Raw genomic sequence first — 22,211 nt, 5'->3', positions numbered from 1 at the left:
GAGAAATATGATCATGGGGCCAGCCCCGTGGCTGAGTGGTTAAGTTTGCACACTCCACTTTGACAGCCCAGGGTTTCGCCAGTTCAGATCCTGGGCATGGACATGGCACCGCCTGTCAAGCCATGCTGGGGCGGCATCCCACATGCCACAACTAGAAGGACCCACAACTAAAATATACAACTATGTACCAGGGGTGCTTTGGGGAGAAAAAGGGAAAAAAAATCTTACAAAAAAGAAATATGATCATGAGAAAAAGAATTCTAACATGCAAAGGATCTTGTTTTTTCGACTACCAGAAAAGAAAAGAAGTGCTTTTAAATTATGTGTGCCCTGTAATACATTAGGAATCAATGTGCCACCAAATAGCATAGCCTATTGCGTGTCATGCAAGTGCATTTAAATGTTTTCCATTGAACATGTATACAGATTTTAACTTTCCTACTTAGTTTCCTGTTTTAAAATTGAATTATCAATTTTGTTAATTCTCATTGTATAAACAATTAAAAGTTATATCAATGTAGGTGAAAAGTTTTCAAACCCTCTTTTTTTTTTTTTTTTTTTTGCTGGGAAAGATTCACCCTGAACTAACATCTGTTGGTAATCTTCCTCTTTTTTTCCTCCCCAAAGCCCCAGTACATAGTTGTATATTCTAGTTGTAAGTCCTTCTAGTTCCTCTATGTGAGCCACTGCCACAGCATGGCAACTGACAGACGAGTGGTGTGGTTCCGTGCCCGGGAATCAAACCCAGGCCACCGAAGCAGAGGATGCTGAAGTTTAACCACTAGGGCATCAGGGCTGGGTCCCAAATCCTTTTTAAACAAATGCACATTTAACATAAAATTAGTGCTGTAACAACTAGTGTTGTAAGGAGGGAAGCCAAGACTAAAAAGAATATTTTACTTGGTATAGTAAAAGAAAAAACGTTGAAGCATAAAATCTACACAATGGACAATGTATTTAGTAGTGACATAATCACGGATCTGAAAGTGGGTAAGCACCTAACCCACTGGTTTTCAATCAACATCTCCCAGATCAGAATCACCTGAGGAGCTTTAAAAACTAAAACACGTGTGCCAAGCCCAGCCCCAAAGATGTGTTTTCAATTTGTATGGCGTGGGGCTCATGTATCCATGTGTCCTGAAAGCTCCCTAGGTATTTTAAAGGGCAGTCAAGATTAAGCACCCAGCCATCTTAAGAGGTGAGGAGGCTGACACCGCTGAGTGTCGTGACTTGGCCGAGTTCAGACACGGAAGTCAGTGAGGAGGGAGAAGCGTGCTGGCTCCTGCTCCCAGTTTCATGCCCTTGCGCTGCAACCTGCTGCCCTCTGCTCGCTCAGCTTCACAGCGTAAAGGAGACATTCCTAAAGCTGAGACCAGGTGCTCTCTCTGTAGGCCTCTTAGCAAGTCTGCAGAGAATTTGTGTAAAAGACAGTCATTCAGGTATTTTCTGATAAAGACCTCAGCCTTTCAAGATCATCCTGAATTCTCCATAGTTGCTGATAGTTTGTTCCTGAAGTCCCATGAGAGTAGAGGTGGAAGTATTTGTATCCTGTGCTGTATCCTTTCAGGCTCCTTTGAAACAGGCAGCATCTCTGATGTGCCTTAGCCGTGATGTTGGGAAGTGTGGTCTTGACCAACCAGGGGGTGATGAAGCAGGAGTCACAGCAAGGCCAAACAAGCCCTGCTTGTCGGGCTGATGGGATCTGTGCATCCCTGTCCTAACTCACAGCCAGAGGTTGATTTGGAAGGATGAGAAACACCTGCACGTAATCCTCAGGGCTGGACCCTCGACAGCATGTTTTCTCAGCCCCACCTACTTCTCACTTATCTGTGTTCCAAGCACAGTTTCCAGTTCTGAGATCCTGAGACAGTTGCGGACCTCCAGGCGGGGCTGTGCTCTTCTCTTTCTGGGTCATCGTGCTGTCCCTGCCTGCCGTCCTGTCCAGCGGCCTAGAAATAAACTTGTAAAAATTCACTCCATGATATATGAAAGTAGGTTCATTTTAGTAACAGGAGAACCCTCCCTGTTCGTGGATACTGGAGAGCTTCATTGTAACATGACTTAAAATATAGAGAATTCAGAGTGAGCTCCATCTTCCTCCCCTCTTCTCGTTAACTTGATGGGAACTTGGTGAGCTCCTGCAGGTGCCTGGGCAGCATGTAGTAGGCAAGGAAGGCATGCACATGGCTCCTGCTGAGCTGCAGCCTAGTGCACTGCCCCCAGGGATCCCAAATACAAGAATTTGCTAGAAGGCAAGAAAAGTGCAGTGCTGGTTCACATTGCCTTCAGGCATATCAATTCTGTGGACACAAAGCCTTGCAAGGCTTTGTGCTAAAATAATAAAATGTCACTTATTTGGTACAATAAGTGAAGATAAATTATTCCTTCTAGATTCCACTTATGTATTCCGAGTTGTTTTCAATAGCCACATGTTTGTTTTGGATTCTTTCCCTTTGTTTTAGCATGGCTTAATCTTGCTTCTTTTCCCATCTACGCCCCTCACCCCCTGCAGAAAAGGACAGGGGCGTCCTGATTGGGCAATATTTGGGAGACTCACAGAACACAATGAGACGATTTTGTTCAAAGAGAAATTTCTCGATTGGACCGAATTGAAGAGACCTAATGAGAAGCAGGCCGGCGAGCTCGCCCAGCAGAAGGTACTCCAGGTTATCACGCCTCAGACCTCAGGGCTTGGTTTGGGTCCCAACAAAAGCGGCCTTGAAGTAAAAGCCTTCCCCGGGTTTACCAGTAGAACAGCAAACCGGTTTCCAGGCATATTCTACCTCCAGGAGGGGAAGATGGCCCTGTGTGTGCCTCCAGGTTTTTGCACATCCCGTCCACTATTGTGGGATGGTGTTCAGGCCTCCCGAATCTTTCCCCAAATGCAGTTAGACACTCTGAGACAGAGTGTGGAAGCTGCGCTTTCACGCTGTCTTCTTAACAGTGAAACGGCGTTGAGTGTGACGAGAAACGGCGGCAGACAAAGAGGCAAGTGAAAAACATTTTTACGTTCCTCTTGCAGGAAGATCCTAGGGTGGACGTCAAGCCGTACGACGTGACTCGGATGGTGCCCGTGCCCCAGACGACAGCCGGCACCGTGCTGGACGGGGTGAATGTCGGCCGTGGCTACGGCCTGGTGGAAGGCGACGACAGGAGGCAGTTTGAGATTGCCAGTGTCTCTGTGGACGTCTGGCATATCCTCGAGTTCGACTATAGCAGGCTCCCCAAGCAGAGCATCGGGCAGTTCCATGAGGGGGATGCCTATGTGGTCAAGTGGAAGTACATGGTGAGCACCGCAGGTGAGTGAGCATTGCCTTTTCTTCGAACTGAGACAGGCTCGGCCCCAGCTCTGCGGCTGAGCATCAGTCACTGTGCGGCTAGAGCAGGGTGCCCTGTGCGCATGCGTCTGCCCCTCAGCTGCATGGGTGCAGTGCGCCAATCTAGCCATTCACTTTGAGAACCACTTAATAAACCTTAGAGACGAATTCCTAGCAACCTGGCATTGCTAACGTCTGTGACGCTTCCTCATAGAAATGAATCTTGCATGTACAGGCTTCTCTGCTGCCCTCACTCCCTCCGCTGCCCTGTCCCCAGAGGCTTTCTAGGAAAGAGATGATTTGCCTCCAAATGATATTTACCATGTGGCCGTGTGCTGCTTCAATTAAAGTCACTAAGTAAAGCATCTCTGGATGATGCAGAACGGAAACCAAATGGCGTGGAAAACACACGCACACAAGATTTATGAGAAACGAACGACGCTATTTGCTCTGTGGCTGAGAGCACTAACAGTGCTTTGTGGATCTGGTAGAGTAAATCCACAGTCACAGCTCCTCATGGTTTCTGTCAGTGAAATACCCTTTATAGCAAAACCCTCAACTGCGTGCTTTGCACCAGAGGCAGTGAGGGAGGAGGGTGAGGGAGCCCTGGAGAGAGAAGCCCTTTTCCTCACCAGGAAGTCGTTGTTACCCCAGTTCTCCACAGAGTCCGCATCCCTGCCCGGAGAAGAAGCTGTTTATGTCACAACTCTGTGATTTTCACATTCAACTCCCAAGACAGTTTATTCACCTCTTCACAGCCCCTGGCCATCCAGGCGTGGCTGCCCCAAGTTTGCTGATCAAACACCTACAGACTTGGAACCATTTCATTTCTTTCCTGATTTATCCAAAATAAGTCTATTAATCAACAGACCACGTTTACTGAGCACCTACCCTGCGCATAAGACACGTTTTTTAGGGACCGAGGAAGTATTTCGGACCCTGCCTTCAGGAAGCGTACGGCGTAAATGACAGTAGGGCACTTCCAGGAGAGGGGCTACTTCGAGCTGAAGGTGGAGCGCTCTATTCTCTGAGGCTGGATCTGCCCTCGGTGGGAAGAGCCCAGCAACCGGAGACCTGGGCTGCCAGTGGACGCGCATTGCTGGGCAGGGCAGGAGGGCTGCGCAGGGCTGCACTGTGCCTGGAGCCAGGCTGCAGGCCTAGAGGCCCCCGGCCCCCAGGGCACATGCTGGGGGCTCGGTCGCCTGCCCTAGTTGGTGCCTCGCAGAGGCCCCATGGGATATGTTCCATCATTATCCTCATTTCTCAGACAAGAAACAGAACACCAAGATTAAGTAACCCGCCTGAGTCACACAGCTAGGAGAGAGCAGAGCTGGACACTTAAAAGCCCCTTTCCCTTCCTAAGGAGGCCACGTCCCCTGGAGGAAAGGCCACAGGCCCAGGAGCCGTACAGCCTGCCCTGAATCTTCTCTCTGGCCCTACATGCCGGTGAGGCAAGTTGGGTAACGTTCCTTACCTGTCTGAGGCTGTTTTCTCACCTGGATGATAGAGATTATAATACCCAGCTCACAGAATGGTATAATCTGTGAGCCGGTGTGTGTGATGTTAGCACCGTGCCTGGCTCGTGTTCACGTGGTAGCACAGGAAATAATCGTCCCTGACATTCTCGGCAGCAGCAGCATAATTACTGTATTTAACTTGAAGATGAAATAAAGTGGATCTACCCAAAGAGGCACTATTGTAGGTCTAAGCTCCTTGATCTGACACAGAGTCTGGAAGCTGAAATAATCATCTGTGTTGCCAGTTGGCAGTAAAGACCATAAAAGGGAATTTAGTGCAGGGAAAAAAATCTATTCACCTTTGGAGTTGTGGGAACTTGAAGGAGCAAGCTTTGAAGGCATACATAGTTCCCATTCTTAAAATACAGAAAGGGAGCTGCACATGTTAGAAAATAGGACAGGGACGCTACAGTTTGAAATTTCATCATTTCCTTACCTTAGCTATTGGTTATAAAAAGGAAGTAATAGGCAGTGAGCAAATGAATAAAACAATATTAAAATAAATTCATTTAGGAGCTGGCCCGGTGGCGCAGCAGTTAAATGCGCATGTTCCGCTTCAGCGGCCTGGGGTTCACCAGTTCGGATCCCAGGTGTGGACATGGCACCGCTTGGCACGCCATGCTGTGGCAGGCATCCCACATATAAAGTGGAGGAAGATGGGCACAGATGTTAACTCAGGGCCAGTTTTCCTCAGCAGAAAGAGGAGGATTGGCAGCAGTTAGCTCAGGTCTAATCTTCCTTAAAAAAAAAAAATGAATACATTTAAAAAGTAAATCTAAGATTTGAGGCCTTCATAGACTATTTACTTGGAGGTCCCTAAGAAATAATTATTTGACCTAGGCAAATACTTTCTGAATTCCTTCTCAGTAAGCACAATCTCACAGCCAGCTCCAGCAGCATCTTCATGAGCAAAGTTCACACTTTGAGGAGGCCCAGCTGAGGAGGCTTGTGTTAGAGCAGGGAGCGTTCAGAGTCCAGGCTGTCCCTCTGGGCACAGGAAAGCATAACCAAACTGGTGGCTTTTGTGATTGCTGCATGGTCATCGTGGAAGCACCGGCCCCTCGGGGACTGCTGGCCCGGCTCCTCATCACTCATTCCCTGAAAACGGCCTGAACTCGCAGCCCGGGCCGCTCTTCTGGGACAGGGTCCACAGAAGTCAGCAGCTGCAGAGACAGTACAGCGGTGCTCTTGGTGGATGCTGGCCAGCCTGCACAGGTGCGGAGAAGCTAGCTCCTCAGGAAGTGGACTAGGGGCTCCAGCGAAGGGAGACTAGGGGCCTCGGTGGGCTCCTACCCTAGTGACCACCTCAGGTGCTGCAGGGCGTGGCTCATGCCCCTGCAGGGTCAGGAAGCAAGCTGCTCTAGGTACCCAGTGACGCTGGGTCAGGTGGCTCGGAGCATGCCACAGGTGGACTTCCCATGGTAGGTGCTCAGTAAAGGGGTTCTGCTGTAAGACCACTTGCCCACGAGCAGTTCCTCAGCCTCGGGCTTCTGTTACTCCTAAACACACTACTGGTAACAGTCTTACTCTGGAAAGGATTTTGATTTCATGATGCATCAACGCTTTAAATTAGACCAAGGCTATAAAGGTTACATCCGGAAGTTCTTAGTAGTAAAGGTTTAATCTGTACTTTGCTGAAATTAAAATAAATAATTAAAATTAAGGTATACATAGGATTAAATTTGCATATGTTGAAGAAAATGGCAAGGAAAATCACTTGAAAAGTCTGTTTTGTGAAATATTTTTAAAGAAATACAATCCTATTTTAGATATATACACTCAAGTCCATTATGGAATGTTAGGAGGTAACCATTGGTTATTTAAGTGTGAATATGTATTTACAGTTTATTTAAGTGCTAACAAATCCCAAGATATGTATCAACTGCTCTGATGTATTTTAAGCATGTCTTTTCCCAGTAATCAAGTTGACATGACTAATTTTCACTACTTTGAAGAATGGGGTTGCTCATCAAAGGCAAACTTTGTTCTTATCTAAATTAGCAGGAATTTCAATTGAGTGGCTTCCAAATTAATTGTGGATATTTTCAGTCTATTCATTGATGGTTCCTGTTTCACTTTACCTACTTAAAAATACACAAACTTGACCAGTTCAGGTCCACAGTAGATGGCACTGAAGGCTTTGCTTAGTCAAAATATTTTAAGGATTATTATAATCATTTATGAAAACTGTCATAGAGTACTTTGCTAAAGGGCCAAAAAAGTCACATAAATAGGGCCCCTGACCTCTTAAGAAGTTAAAATAAATGAACTTTCTTCTTACCTTCAAACCTCAAAACAACTGTGATTTGGTAAATGGGATTGGAGCTGAGAAAAACTGAGGTAATATAGAACCAGAAAATCCATTTATTCTCCCTGATTTTTAGGGTGCATGGGTGTCACAGCCACCTACATCCACCCATTGTTGACCACCTCTTACTGGGACCACCGGGCATTTGAATCAATAGCTTGGTCTCCTGACCCTCACTCAGCTAGAGGGCACTGTCTCCAGGTCATTCAGGTCTCTGCTCACCCACCTCTGCAGAAAGGCCTTCCCTCAACAGGCAATCCCATGAACACTCATCCTGCCGCACGTCGCATCTGCCCTCCCCACTCCCCCGTCTTTCTTGAAGCATTTATCGCTATCTGAAAGTATCTTGCTCATCTACAGTCATCCATCACTTAACGATGGAGATACGTTCTGAGAAATGCGTCCTTAGGTGATCTGGTCATTGTGTGAACATCACAGAGTGACTGACACAAACTTAGACGGTGCAGCCTACTACACACCTAGACTGTGTGGGACTAATCTTACGGAACCACTGTCATATACGCGGTCCATCGTTGAGTGAAACATTATGTGGCGCGTGACTGTATTTGTTTATTAGAATGAAAGCAGGGAAGTTGTCCGTCTTGCTCATCAGTGTCGTCCCACATCCCCAAGAATCCCTGGCCACTGGAGGTGCTCAATAAATATTTGTTGAACGAGTGGATGAGAAGAGTCTGGAGTGACATACATTCCTAAAGGAAGCGATTTTGATGTGAAATACTGTCTGAAAAGACCCACTCGACCAGTTGACGTTCTGTGACTGCTCTTCAGTGAGACCCATGTTCTGTGTGCCGCTAATGTTTATCGAATGCCTGTGAGGTGCCGGACAATAAGGATAATCGGCATTTAATCCTGGCTACAGCCCTGGCGACAGATGTTGCTTAAATCCCAGATTATTTTATGAAAGTGATATGTCAGCAATTTCTCTCTTCCATTTCTGACAGAACTTGGAAACTTCAAAGTGTTTTTTCACTAGAATGATTTTAACAGACTAAATTTTTCCCTTTGTGCTTAAACCTGGCCCAGCTGTTGTTTTCAATTTCTTTTCTCTACCAGCTAATCTTTTGCCAAAGAATGGCGTCATGTGGAAAACACGTTTGTGTCTGTGCAAGCCGTTGGTCCTGCTCTGGCGGTCACCGTCTTTCAATGTCACACACTTAGAGTGATCTGCCACCTTCCTCTAAGATGACAGGTGTTTTTCTCAGGGTATCCAGAGGGCCCTTCAGATCACTTTTCTCCAGCTCAGAGGCTCAGGATCAGGATCAGGCCTCAGGCTCAGAGAGAAAGGTGTCTGTTGTCTCCTCCTGCGGTATGATTTACATTCCCTCTGGTTGTGAATGTCGTCTCCTCAGCCCTGTGCCCAGAAGCTGTTTCTCTACTGTTTGTCCTCAGAGAGCCTGGAGAAGGGAGCCATGTACTGCTCTGCTTTTGGCTTCTCAGCCGCTTCCCCCTAAGCCCTCCATGTTCTGTGTGTTTGCAGTGGGAAGTCGACAAAAGGGAGAGCATCCGATCAGGATGGCCGGCAAGGAGAAGTGTGTCTACTTCTTCTGGCAAGGCCGGCAGTCGACCGTGAGCGAGAAAGGCACGTCGGCTCTGATGACGGTGGAGCTGGACGAGGAAAGGGGTGCCCAGGTAAGTCCTGGAAAGCCACTGCAGGGGAACGGAGAAGAGTGTCCTTCTGGGGAGCCGTAGGTGTGGGGCCTGCTCCCTGAAGACCCAGTTCTAACAAACAGACAGTGCTCACCCACACCCACACCCATACCCACAGCACTTTTAGTCCTGGTCTGGCTTCTCCAGATTTCAGGCTCTGCCTCCCCTTTCTTCCCACCACTCGGCCAGGAAGGCCACCTGTTGTAACAGGATCTTAAACAAAATGTTGTATCTGCAAAGAGGAAATCCACAAAACAAGTACAAAGGGCCAATGAGTGTTTTTTCAAAGTTTCCATTTAACTAATAGTCAAGGAATTGTAAATAAAACAAAGAGATGCTATTTTCCACTTCTAAATTGGTGGGGAGTTTTTATCACATGGATCCAGGCTGGCCAGGATTCAGGAGGATGGGTACCAGCGCATGCTTCCATCAGGGAGTGTAACTTGAAACCGCCATCCTGAAAAGCAGTTTTGGCTCGAAAACCTTAAAAAGCTCATAAACTTCAACCAGTTACTCCATTTACACAAACCTATCCTAAGGAAATATCAGAGATTAGTATAAAAGTCAGTATTCCCATCGTCTGCATTCCTCCCAGCAGCCCCAGTGATTTTTCTAGAACATGCCAGATGGTGTCGCTCCCTGACTGTCCATCACACTTGGACTGCAGTCTCAGTGGTCTCCCGGTAGTCTGCCAGCATCTTGGTGATTGGCCCTGCTCCCTTCTCTGGTCTCCCCCAATCTTGCTCCCAGCCCAGGCTGCTCCAGTCTCCCTGCTGTTCCTCAGACACACCTTTTTCGCCTACCCCAGGGCCTTTGCACAATTTCCCCTGTCTGGAATACTTCCCCTGGATCCACGTGTAACTCTCAGCCTCATATGATTCAGGTTTCTGTTCAAATGTCACCTCCCTATTTTATCCAAATCCCTCCCCATTCTCTCTCCCTTTACTATGAATTTTTTTCATAGCATTTACCACCACTTAAAACTACACAGTCATTTGTCATTTTGTTTACATTTTGTATACACTTTGTTTACTTATTTATTATCTGTCTTCTCTCACAAGCATGAAAGAGACTGTGTCTGTCCTGTCTTATCCACCACTATAACCCCAGGGCCTGCATGATGCCTGGCAGGTCCTACTGCCCAAATCCGAGGCTGTGTTAACATTTGTTTTTAATGTTTGGATTATCTATGCCTCAAGTCACATCCTGTAGCACCAGTAATTAAGAGTTGACTCTGGGATTTTTGGAAAACATGACACCATGTGCAAATATTTTTACTGTCTTGGATGAATAGTTCACAAGAGCACAAGGGAAGAGAGCAGAGGAATTTTCTCCAGAAATAGGTCACTCAACACTCACTCAGTCTTCCAGATTTCCAAGGACCAGTCCTCTTCCCTAAAAAATATTTTATGCATATTTTCTACTATAGACAGTATTTTACAAATAGTTGTTAGTGACCTTTGTATTTTCATTTATTCCTAATGCTGGGTAATTTCAGCTGCCCTTTCTTTTTTCAGTAAAGGTCATGAATGAGTATGTTTCAATCATGCCTTCACAATCATCCTTAGAGTTTTTGTCTTAACCTCTCTAGCTTGAGCATTTTGTTTTTTATCAATCCAACAAATGGAAAACCACTTTAGACGTATAAAATGCTTCCACAAAATGGCACTTAATGCACAATGGGCCCTGAGATTGATAGGGTAACTCACGGAGGGAAACGCTCCCCACCTTCAGTGCTCGCTGACTGCCGGGCTCAGTTTCCGCTTTAAGGGACAATGTCTTGCCAAAGGAAGAGCACGTTGACTGCACCCTAACTTTGGGCTGATGCAGCCCCCACCTGATGGAAGAGTGCATGAAGAGGTGGGGATGGGCTGGGGTTGGGAGGCTGTACTGACATGGGTGCAAAAGAGGCAGTTCTTAGCCCAGAATTACTAAGGCCATGAGTAGTCATTCTCAAGGCTCAGAGGACTCCTTTGTTTAAATGTGTTCAAATCAGTCATGTTAATCTATACCATGGAATACCATTAAAATAGCAAAATTCATGTTTTAAAAGAGTAATGACAGAAAACTATTAAGTGAAGAAAATCAGGGTATAATGCAATATAAAACAACAATGGTATTTTTGTTTGGGAAACATATATACCTGAAAAATACCTTGGAAGGAAATCTACACACTAGAATTTTAACAGTGGTTCCCTTTAGATGATACTATCATCACTGGCTTTTGTTTGTTGTACTTGATATTCTTCTGATGTCCCACAACAGGCATGTGTTATTTTTATGACTTTGAAATACCACGAGTCCTCCTGACTTTACTGTGTGTCACTTGAAGGTCCAGGTTTTGCAGGGGAAGGAGCCCCCATGCTTCCTGCAGTGCTTCCAGGGGGGGATGGTGGTGCACTCTGGGAGACGAGAAGAGGAGGAAGAAAATGCGCAAAGTAAGTCCTTAGACCGGTGGAATTAGATTTTCGTTTTTCTCTCCTGGAAGGTATTTTTATAGACTTGGGGGCTTAAAGTACGTCTCTCTTCATATCGCTGTTTCTTTACCACTGACAGCCTCCTCTTGCTGCCTTATATATCAGCCTGATGGGGAGCCCATAACCCCCTCTCGCTGCCTTCACGCAGGGGGGAGGCTGGAAGATTACTTCACCTTAAACCAAATCCGCGCAGTGACTCTGTCTCCTTTTAGGAGAGGGAAAAATATTAGCAGATCTTTTATTATAAATTATGAGATTTTTCTTGGCCAACATCCAGAAAAAAAATCTTAGCTTAGAGCCTTTTAAAGTACGTCTGTTATATGACTTACCTAGGTATTTGTAAGTTTTGTAAAAATGGTTGTTCCGCATCGCGAACTTTTGGCAACCTGCTTCTAACTCCAAAAAGATTTGCTTTCTGGGCCGGCAGTAAGACAGATGACCCCTGATCAGCCATCCCACGGCCTCAGCCTCCACCTTCGCTTCAGTCGAGGGAGCAAGGTGTTTGCTGGTGACTGCCCTGGGGGGCCCGAAGGGCTGCATGCCCCGTAACTCTGTGCCGCTGACGCCCCCTGCAGGTGAATGGAGGCTGTACTGTGTGCGAGGAGAGGTGCCCGTCGAAGGGAATTTGCTGGAAGTGGCCTGTCACTGCAGCAGCTTGAGGTCCAGGACTTCCATGGTTGTCCTCAACGTAAATAAAGCTCTCATCTACCTGTGGCACGGATGCAAAGCCCAGCCCCACACAAAGGAGGTTGGACGGACGGCAGCAAATAAAATCAAAGAACAGTGAGTGTTGTACGAGGCCCTCTCCCAGCAGGGCCTCCGGGGGGAGGCGCCGGCCAAAGCAGGAAGGGTGCCCAGAATGCTCAGTGGATGCCCCGGTGTGCTGAAAGTGGCTTCAGCGAGGGGCAGTCATGAACGTTGTCCAGGGCCTCAGACATTCCAAGTGGCCATGACACACATCTCAGCCAAAACCTCCAACTGGAGAGCGTCCCCCACTTTCTGGGGATTTACCTACCTCAGTAAAAGGCAGAGTGGGCAGCCAGGAAAAGGTCCCGAGCAGGCGCTGTGATTTCTTCGTAGGTGCGATTCAGCTTTTGAATTATAAGTCTGGAGTCCTTTGTTATTTAGAAAGAGCAAATTTCAAAATATCTTTTAGGGGTTCAGAGTTTTAGTTTTGTCCGAGCAGTAGAATGTTAAAAAGCCTTTAGCTAATGAAGAGTTTGGGAATCCACCAACTGTATCGGACTGTGAGACTTGCGCCTCTCCCAGGCAGGCACCCACGGTTGACCACTTACACAGGGAAAGCCCACTAGGACAGAGCATTAAGTGAGGGTCTCAGGGAAGAAGTAAAAGTGAAGCGAGGAGACGAGAAAGCTTCCAAGGGGGTGGCTGTAGTGGCCCTGTCACCTGTCGAGAGGTGGCCTGCAGCTGTGGCTCTGCCCTTCCCAGCAGCCCATGCCACACGGGCACTGCAGGCAGCCGAAGAAATCCCAGCGTCAGCCAGGCACTCAGGAGGTGCTGGCGTTTCCCCAGACGGAGACCTGGGAGGACCTCAGGGACATCTGTACAGTAAAAATGAAGCGTTTCCCAGGGCCACAGTGTACCCCCACAGTGCAGTTGGGTAAAACCCGTTCTCCGGGCACCAAAACAGTGCAGTGTGGGCCCTCTTCCCTGGTGACCGCTCTGAAACACAGTGATACATGGAGAAGGCAGAGCCGAGGAGAAGGCAAGTGCCCCTCCACTAGGCAGGAGCCGGGAAGCACGGTGTCCCCTCTCAACACCATTCCCAGGGCTAGGGAGCAGGGCGGGAGGGTAAATGAGGCTCAGTGAGGCATCCAGCGGCGCTCATGGCCATCAGACCTCCCACTGGGGCCACTGAGAAAAGAGAAAACAAAGAACTCCTTCCCGCACTCATTCATTCCAATATTTATGGAGTACCTACTTGGTAGCAAGCACAGATTTGGGGAGTCGGGACTTGCTAGTGAGCAATCCCAGGTCTCTGTCCCCACAAAGCTTATGTTCCAGTAGGAGAGGACAAGGAATGAAAATATGTGGGTCTTTTGTAGGACTGTGTATCACTTTCATGACATCTTGTATGCAGTCATCCACTCCCCGCTCCGGCCCCTCCCCCACAGTCATCACCTGCACAGCACGCCTCCTTCATTTGTAAGAACCCTGTCAGTCAGAAAGTAGAGGAGAGATGTGAACCCATCTGTAGATTTAGTCTTGGACAATTTCATGCTGCCCGCACTTCCGGGGCTTATAAAAACCACTGGACTTTCTCCATGCAGATGTCCCCTGGAAGCAGGCCTGCATAGTAGCAGCAAAGTGACCATACACGAGTGTGACGAAGGGTCGGAGCCCCTGGGATTCTGGGACGCCTTAGGAAGGAGAGACAGGAAAGCCTACGACTGCATGCTCCAAGGTAATGCAGCCTTCCATGGCCTTCCATCACCGATTCATTCAGGACACGTTCACTGACACGTACCCTGTACAAGACAGTACTCGGGCTGGTCCTTGTGGCCCTGCAGCCCAGTAAGGCTGAATAATATGTGTGACTACTTATAATGCCAAGTAAAAATTCCATGTGTCGTAAAAGAGGTACAGGTGAAGGAGGTTGAGAGTTAAAAAGGAAAAAGATTACTTCCGCCAGGAAAATTCCCACAGCTCCAGGGAAGACACAGCATTGACATAGAGCCTCGGAGGTAGATATGACTTGAAAAGAAGGGAAGACAAGAAAGTTCCAGGAAACCAGATGAGCAATGACACAGGTGAAGCCATGGAACAAGATGCTCTCAGTTGGCCCGCCTCCAGGGTGCAGAGAAGTAGTGGACTTTAAATGAGAGAGTAGGTCAGTTTTGTATTTAATTACACAAAATACAGGTCCACTTAAATACAGAGTAACATAGACGAGAAGCTCACAGTTATTAAGCAGTTGGGATGATTCAGGCCCTGTCTAAGCACCTGATGCAGTAACTCATTTAACCCTCAACAACCCAACATTCTACCATTTTTACCGATGGGGAAACTGAGGCACGGAGAAGCTACTCAGCTTTTCCAAGCTTGGATAACAATGGAGTGTACACGTAACCACTCCCATTATACTGCCTTTCAATTTTTTTAAACTTTTATATAGCTTTTTAAGAATAATTAATATTGATGATGGAGAATGTTTGAAAGCATAGAGAAGTTGAAAAAGAAAGTCACTTATAATCACATCTCTCAAAGATGACCAGAATGAACATCTCTCTGTTATATATACATAGCTATTTTTAAAAAATAAAATTTGGATAGCATTATACATACTCCTTTGTGACTTACTTTTTCCCTTTGTTGTGAACAGTTTCCCAAATGTTGTTAATATTTAGATTTTTAATGGCTGCAGGGGCTTCCATGAATATTCTATAATATACCCCATTCTCTACTAGTGTCCTACAGTTGGAGAGTTGAGTTGTTTCCCATTTCTATTATATAATAATACAATTGTGAATATTTTTTTTTTTGGAGGAAGTTTAGCCCTGAGCTAACATCTGTTGCCAATCTTCCTCTTTTTGCTTGATGACGATTGTCCCTGAGCTAACATCTGTGCCAGTCTTCCTCTATTTTGTATGTGGGATGCCACCACAGCATGGCTTGATGAGTGGTGTGTAGGTCTGCACCTAGGATCTAAACCCATGAACCCCAGGCCACCAAAGCAGAGCGCACAAACTTAATCACTATGACACTGGGCCAGCCCCTTAGAAGAATTATCTGCATTTATTCCTAGTTAGGGTAAATTCCTAGATATGGACCTGTTGTGTTGAAGTCATAAAAGTCTTAGAGTATACATCAACCAGTGTATCAACACAACATCTCCAAGTTTTATTCTCAGCAGCACTGTACAAAAGTGTGCATTTCTTAGTACAGCATAGCCTTGGTACCTTACCTTTTTCCTCTTTGCCAAAATCGATGGGGGAAAACTAAGCACTGTTTTCACTTAATGTTTTAAATTAAAAGTCCTATTAAACACTTTCTGTATGTATTTCTTAGCCATTTGTATTTCTTCTTTGGTGAATGTTTTCTTTGTGCCTTTTGCATATATTTATTGAGATATTTATCTTTTCCTTATTATATTCCTTTATACACTAAGGATCTTAACAAGTTTCCATATTTTCCATTTTGTCACTTTTTGTTTGTTGCAATGCAACTTTTCATTTTTATGCTGTCTATGCATGAGTCTCTTCCCTTTATTTCTTTTCCAATTATGATTAAAAAGGCATCAGTCCCTCCAAGCTCAGACAGACTCTACCTATTTTATACTAATTTTTTGACTGTTTCAGGTTTTGCATTAATTCTTCAATCATCTGGCATTTATTTCAGTGCATATTTTGTCTTTAGCTTTGTTCTCTTTTCTTTCAAAGATCCTGGAAATTTTAACTTCACACCCCGCCTGTTCATCCTCAGCAGTTCCTCTGGCGATTTCTTAGCCACGGAGTTCATGTATCCCGCCCGAGACCCCTCTGTGGTCAATTCTATGCCCTTCCTGCAGGAAGATCTGTATAGCGCTCCACAGCCAGGTACGGCCCACCGAAGGTGGTAATCGCGGCGAGCAGCAGAAGATACACCTTCCAAAAGCCTTTTTGTTTTACTTTCGCATTTATTAAGCAGTTTTTCATTTGCCAAGGACACTGCCAGAACACTTTCTTATATTATGTCATTTAATCCTCACACCTACTGCAAAAGGAAAGTGACATCAACCACATGTTATAGTAGAAGAAACTGAGGCTCGGTTACTTCACTGACAGATACATCAGTCAAGAATAGGTTGAGCACAACAGCGTCAGTCCTGGCATCTCTGCTATTCTCCCAGACTACCCTCAGTCTCATTGCTTTCTGGTCCCCAATTGGCTGCCCCTGTTCCAGCCATCATGTTTTCGTTCAAGATGGAAAGAAGGGGGTAGGAAAAAGGCAGTGATGGCCATGTCTCTCCCTTTATAAGATAAAGCAAAAGCTTCCCCAGAAGCCACCAGCAGACTTCTGCTTACATCCTAGTGGCCAGAGCTCTGTCACGTGGCCACCCTGAGCTGCAAGGGAGCCTGGGAAAGCAAGCCGTCAAGGAGCACGGGGTTGGGAGTATCTGCTGAGTTAGCCAAAGAACAGTGTCTGCCGTACCAAGGCTGCACAGCGGGGCCAAGGTGCTCGCCTGTGTCTTCTGACCTAAGGTCAGGGCTGTTTCCACTAGCCCACCACCTCAAGATGGAACCCCTGTGCCCTCATTCCAGCTGGGATGGTCACAGTCACAGAGACCGGGCTGTGTAGCTCCTCTTGGCTATCTCTAGGATACTGCCCTCCCCGCAGTCGAGTCTGAGCTCAGCTGCCCCTGCACTTGAAGCTTCTCCCTGTCACATCACAACAGCCTGGAACCGCTGCAGGAGCCCCACCCTACACAGGCAGCTGGGTCACCACCCTAAGAGCTTGGCTGGTGCACATGTCATTCTGTGGGAAATATTAGGAAGTGTCTTACAGGAGGCTGCTGCCCACCCCTCATCCTGTGCCTCAGCAGGGATGATCACCCCCCACTGGACTTTTCAAGGGTGTGGTTTGCACAGAATCCTGAAATGTATGCTAGGAAAGGACTCATGGCGGGCTGAGCTGGCAAGTGTGACAGCCCCTTTGCCACGTGGAGTAAGAGTCAGGCTGATGGTGTGATGAAGACAGAAGTGAGTTACACTTGATTCGTAAAGTCCATTTCTCTCTGAAAGAACCACGGACTTACGTCGCCTGCACAGCGATCGCACGTGGGTCCTGAACATGCGTGACCAGGAGGACAGGCATGATGTACCCTCCAGTTTTAATACACTCTTTGGAGATAAACAGGGCTCACAACCCCTTGAGGGGCACATGCATTATCTGTTCCACTCCTGGCAGCCTGCTAATGCCCAGAAGGGCCTGGCAGGCTGAGGGCTGAGGAGGGGCGAAAGGGAGGGGATGGAGGGGAGCCGAGGGGAGGGCAGGAAGGATGCCGACATCATTAGCGCCCCCTCACTCTGTAGAGGCTCTTCCTGACTTAACATGTGAAGGGCTGAGGGGTCACAGAGCCACTTCATTTGCTCCTTCGCCCCCGAATTTAACTGCCCAGGGGGGTCTCCGCACTGACGAAGGCAGCTGGGAGGGAAGGCATCCATTAGGTTGGGAAGAGTGACCTGGAAGTGTGCATGTGGGAGCTCCTGACCGTCTGGTCTGCCCTCTCCCCCAGCCCTCTTCCTCGTTGACAATCACCATGAGGTGTACCTCTGGCAAGGCTGGTGGCCCATCGAGAACAAGATCACCGGGTCCGCCCGCATTCGCTGGGCCTCCGACCGCAAGAGCGCCATGGAGACGGTGCTGCAGTACTGCAAAGGTGAGGGGCCCCGAGGGTTTGCTGCAGATCTGACCAGAATCCCAGACCAGTCCTTCCCTTTCTGCGTGTGCCACCAGCCTTGAGAAAGCCTGGCAGACAGCGATGAAACTAATTTTTTTCTGTAGCTTTTTCAGGCTTGTTAATTTTGAGATTAGTGCAGTCAGTCTTGGCCGCCAGCATGAATGAGAATTCATTTCTCTCTTATATTACGAGGCCATCTGACTTGTGACCCTCGAGATTGAAGGCTGTGTCGTGGATGCCCTGGACTGGTCAAAATCCTTTTGCCTTCAGCATTAATGGTGCTGTGGGACACGTGGGCCTCCACCCACACGAGTGTCCACACACAAGGCCACACTGTGCAAGAGTAGGAAGCTACCCCCCAGGGGCTGGAAAGAGAGTGGCAACCTTATCATCATTCATTATTATTTTTAGTATTATCTCTAAAAAGAAAGATCTATAGTCAGTTCGTCACTTTTTACTATACTGTCACCCTGAAATGTGTGGTATTTTCTATAAAATGAGGATGCCAATAATTAATTTCTTGTCTGAATTTTTAAGTTTTTGTTGCTTAGTTTAGTGTCACTGAGTTTGTACAGTTGATTCTTTCTTGAAAAGCTCTTTAGTAATAAATAACTTAAACTTTCCACCAAGTGTTTAAGCTAAGGCGGCTTGTAAAATGCCGCCACGAGCTGTTCAGTTGACCCTGAGCTTAACGCTGCTTCAGGAAGGCGAGGACACTGCCACGGTGAGTGCAGGAGGAGGAACAGGCCCACCCGGGAACTGCAGAGAGAGGTCCCCGTCCGTCCAGGGATCCAGAAGCGTTCTCTTAGGTTCTGGAGGGATGGAGTCAGGTCGATTACATGCAGTTTCATGCACAGTCATAGGCGTGAAATTAACCTTTTAGATAAAAATCCCCATCTGTTGTTGGGAACTACTCGAACCTTCTGTTTTAAGCACGTAGTCAAGAGATCCAAACTAAGAGGAAAAGATTTCAGGGGAAGCTGGAGAAAGATGGCGTCTTCGGGCCCTCCCTGGGCCTACTGACATTTGCATTCTGGGTACCTACAGGAAAAAATATCAAGAGGCCGCCCCCCAAGTCTTACCTTATCCATGCTGGTCTGGAACCCCTGACGTTCACCAATATGTTTCCCAGCTGGGAGCACAGAGAGGATATTGCGGAAATCACAGAAATGGTGAGCACATGGCCCTGCCTGTGACGGGCTCCCGCCCATGCATGTGGGTTGACTTCAGCTGGGGGAGAAGTGCCCAGTTGCATTTTCAGAGGGAGAAAATGTTTTTCTCTCTTTCAACGTGTTAACAAGTCTGCATAGAACCAGCTGAGGAAGAGGAAAAGCCTAAGGAGAAATCAATTGAACTCTTTGGGTAATTTTCTACACATGGTGCTCAAATTAAAAACACTTAAAAGGAAAGATGAATTTAATTACTTTGAAGAATATATATAAATAATCTGTTGCTTCTCAAGGTCCATCTCAGGCACAAAATCCTCGTCTTTCAGACGTCAACCTTGTGTCAGAAGAGACACAAAATAAACCTGTGATGACTTAACCTGCCCAGGTCCCCTGGGAGTGAGTCACCCGAGAGGGCCCGCCCGGTGTCTCCTCAATGCTGCCTTCCATGAGACCCCCTGGTATTCACTCAGGAAGCATTTATCATAACCTCTATTTACCAAAACGTATTATTCACCAGAATGTTATTTCCATCCGCACAGAAAAAAGGAAGCTAAGACAGCTATGTAGAATTTCTTAATTAATGAGTTTTTAACATTGCTAGCAATGGCAATTCCTAAGGTGTTTTTGGTCTAGTGGGAGAGAGGTTTGTTCTGTGTTGATTTTCTCACTGTGTAGGAGAGCTGCTTCTCTGGGGGAGATGACACGAATGTGTTTTATAGGAGGTCTGAATACGTTTAAACAAAGTTCGTGCCTCCTGCTTAACCAGGGAGAGTGCCTGTTCGGTGGCGCCTGCCTCGTGCGTCGCTGCGGACGCGGGCCTCTCTGTAGCCAGGGGACTCGGTCCGTGCAGCGAGGGGCTGAGGCCCCCTGCTCTCCACGGGCCTGGCGCGGTGGCCGAGCTCACCGTGAATGCGTGGTCCCCGAACCTCAGAGCTCTAGGGACTGTGAACACCGCCGCTGCAGCCCAGGGACGTAAATTGCTGCCGCCTTCCTGCATGCACCGTAGGTCACTGGGGGCCGGCGCAGGCTGCAGGAGGTCGTGTGCAGGCCCGCGGGCTTCCAGCCGTGGAGTGGACGGTCTGGCCTCCCACGCCAGCAGGTCCTCGCAGTAATTAGCATTCCCTGAGCCGGCTCTGCGCCAGGCACAGCTCCAAGCACTTTATATTTATTTTCTCCTCTAATTTTCACAACAGTCATTAAGATTCACCTTATTATTATCCTCATTTTACCGGTAAAGGACTGGAGCACAGACACGGCCAGTGGCTTGCCCAGAGTCTCAGGCACAGCTCGCTCCGGCTCCGCCCCCGGACCGCCAGTCTGTGCTGGCTGTTGCTGAATTGAGCAACGCTATTAGTCATCCATTCCCCCCACCCACCCACCCACCAAGAGGGCGGCCAATCTGGGAGCCCAAATTTAACGGAGGAAGATAATTTACCCGGAATTACCCCTTCAGATTAAATGCACACAGTGGTTTAAAAAAAACTCTTGATTCAGCCCCAGCATGTTCTAGATGCATTTTCTTACCTTCTTTCCCATTGTGAGTTAAGAACTGGGGTCTGGAGGGAGTGGGCGAGTGTGATTCCTTTTAAGGTTAATTACTTTTTAATATTTTTAGACCTATTTTATTATTTGGATGCTTCTGGCACTTAGACTTCAAATGTAATAATCTTGTGCCATGGTTCACACATGGGAGAGTCCCTCAACTTTCTTTCTGAGCAGCCTGAGACAGCGTGTACGTGAAACCTGGTGGCGGGGTGAGAAGACATCTGGAACGTGGGGCTATGGGCACTTCCTTCCCCTTGCAGAGCCCTGTTTCCCCCGGGGGAGGGTCTCCAGGCCAGGGTGTGGACTGGACGCTGTGTATCTTTGCAGGCGAGCGATAAAACGTGTTCAGATGTGGGACACAGAGTTCTCCTCTCTACTGTTCTCTAGGATACAGAAGTTTCAAATCAGATCACCCTTGTGGAGGATGTCTTAGCCAAGCTCTGTAAAACCATTTATCCACTGGCTGATCTCCTCGCCAGGCCACTGCCTGAGGGAGTTGATCCTCTAAAGCTTGAGATTTATCTTACCGATGAAGACTTCGAGGTAAGTGTTTCTTCAGGTGGGATACCCATTAAGCAACGCGCTTGGCTTGTACTCGAGTCTTTTTACACCGCCACTGAGCGTTTCTCCCCGTTCTTCCAGTTTGCACTCGACATGACGAGAGAGGAGTACAATGCACTGCCCGCCTGGAAGCAGGTGAACCTGAAGAAAGCTAAAGGTCTGTTCTGAGGGGAGAGACGCTGGAGGCACCTCTGTTGTCACTTTCAGTACCATTGGACCAGGAAAATGGAGATTTTTTGGGACTGGTATTTTAAGAAAGATTTTTTAATCAGAGTTTTCAACACCTGAACTTATTAGCTCTACTGCTTGTCCTGGAGTTGTGTATTTTGTAAATGTTTCGGAGAACTCTTGGGAAAGTCTCTTTCCACGATGCCGCAGGTCCTGTTAATAAAATACCCTGGTGTGCACTTGGCAGCTCCCACAGCTGCGCCAGCACTGCCCTCCCGTTCCAGCGAAGCGTTGCCTATTTTTTTTGAAGCAGTTCTCTTTATAAAGTGTTATTTTGATAGTTTGTGGATTCTAAAATATATATATATTTATATAAACACCATATAAATCAAATATGTATTTAACAAAGCAATATATATTCATTCACTTTTAAGATTTTTTTTTTCTGGTGTCAAAATAATATGAAAAAGTAGATGGAGTTGCTTCTACGGAGTCAGCTCTGCCACCAACACGTATCTTCTCACATGGCCCGAAACGTCGCCTGCAGCGTTAGGCCTGGCTTGTTCTGAGTGCTGCTTCCGGTGCTAAAATGAACAAAGAATTCATACTTCCTTGCATGGGCTCTGAAGAATCTGTGCAAATCTACCTTCTACCTTAATATCGCCCCAAAATGTATAGTGCCTTGTTTTTATGTACAGTTTATATACAGAAAAGTTTGCTCTGCATTTTTTGATGGTGGTTTGGAACATTATCTACAATTTTACTCTAAAATAGTAGAAATTTAAAAACATCTCAATTTCTAATACCTGTTGTAAACATTAAACATGTCATTTTGCGATATAGGACTCCAAAATAAAAGCTTCAGAATAAACACAAGTGATTGATTGGTTCGCATTGAATTCCAAGCATGTTCCTTTCCGAAATGTTAACCCAGTGCTAATATTTCACCATTACACATTAACTGCTGTAACTTTTAGTTAGTTTAAGGCAAGATTTTATACAAGGTCATTAGACTAAATAGGCAGATATCCAACCCATAAAGTTAGTTCTGAATACTATGTTGAAGACGTATTTTTGTAAA

General features: G+C 46.9%; 1 protein-coding gene across 24 annotated transcripts in view; it reads left to right on the top strand.

Annotated features, from left to right (window-relative positions):
• SVIL (supervillin) overlaps positions 1–22,006 on the top strand; it is a 223,898-nt gene extending 201,892 nt beyond the window's left edge. For all 24 annotated transcript variants that reach the window (XM_070501109.1, XM_070501110.1, XM_070501106.1 and 21 more), the window contains 11 exons: positions 2,513–2,657; positions 3,023–3,299; positions 8,641–8,792; positions 11,143–11,248; positions 11,863–12,070; positions 13,579–13,712; positions 15,688–15,843; positions 17,523–17,666; positions 18,735–18,859; positions 20,789–20,944; positions 21,044–22,006. In XM_070501109.1, coding sequence (XP_070357210.1) covers positions 2,513–2,657; positions 3,023–3,299; positions 8,641–8,792; positions 11,143–11,248; positions 11,863–12,070; positions 13,579–13,712; positions 15,688–15,843; positions 17,523–17,666; positions 18,735–18,859; positions 20,789–20,944; positions 21,044–21,130 — 1,690 coding nt within the window. In that variant the 3' untranslated portion in view covers positions 21,131–22,006. The remainder of the gene's footprint in view (positions 1–2,512; positions 2,658–3,022; positions 3,300–8,640; positions 8,793–11,142; positions 11,249–11,862; positions 12,071–13,578; positions 13,713–15,687; positions 15,844–17,522; positions 17,667–18,734; positions 18,860–20,788; positions 20,945–21,043) is intronic.
• The last annotated feature ends 205 nt before the right edge of the window (positions 22,007–22,211 follow it).

The sequence above is a fragment of the Equus asinus genome, chromosome 29 (genome assembly GCF_041296235.1).
Source record: "Equus asinus isolate D_3611 breed Donkey chromosome 29, EquAss-T2T_v2, whole genome shotgun sequence".
NCBI lineage: Eukaryota > Metazoa > Chordata > Mammalia > Perissodactyla > Equidae > Equus > Equus asinus.
The sequence above is the reverse complement of the archived record's forward strand: the minus strand, read 5'-3'. Positions and strand labels throughout refer to the sequence as shown.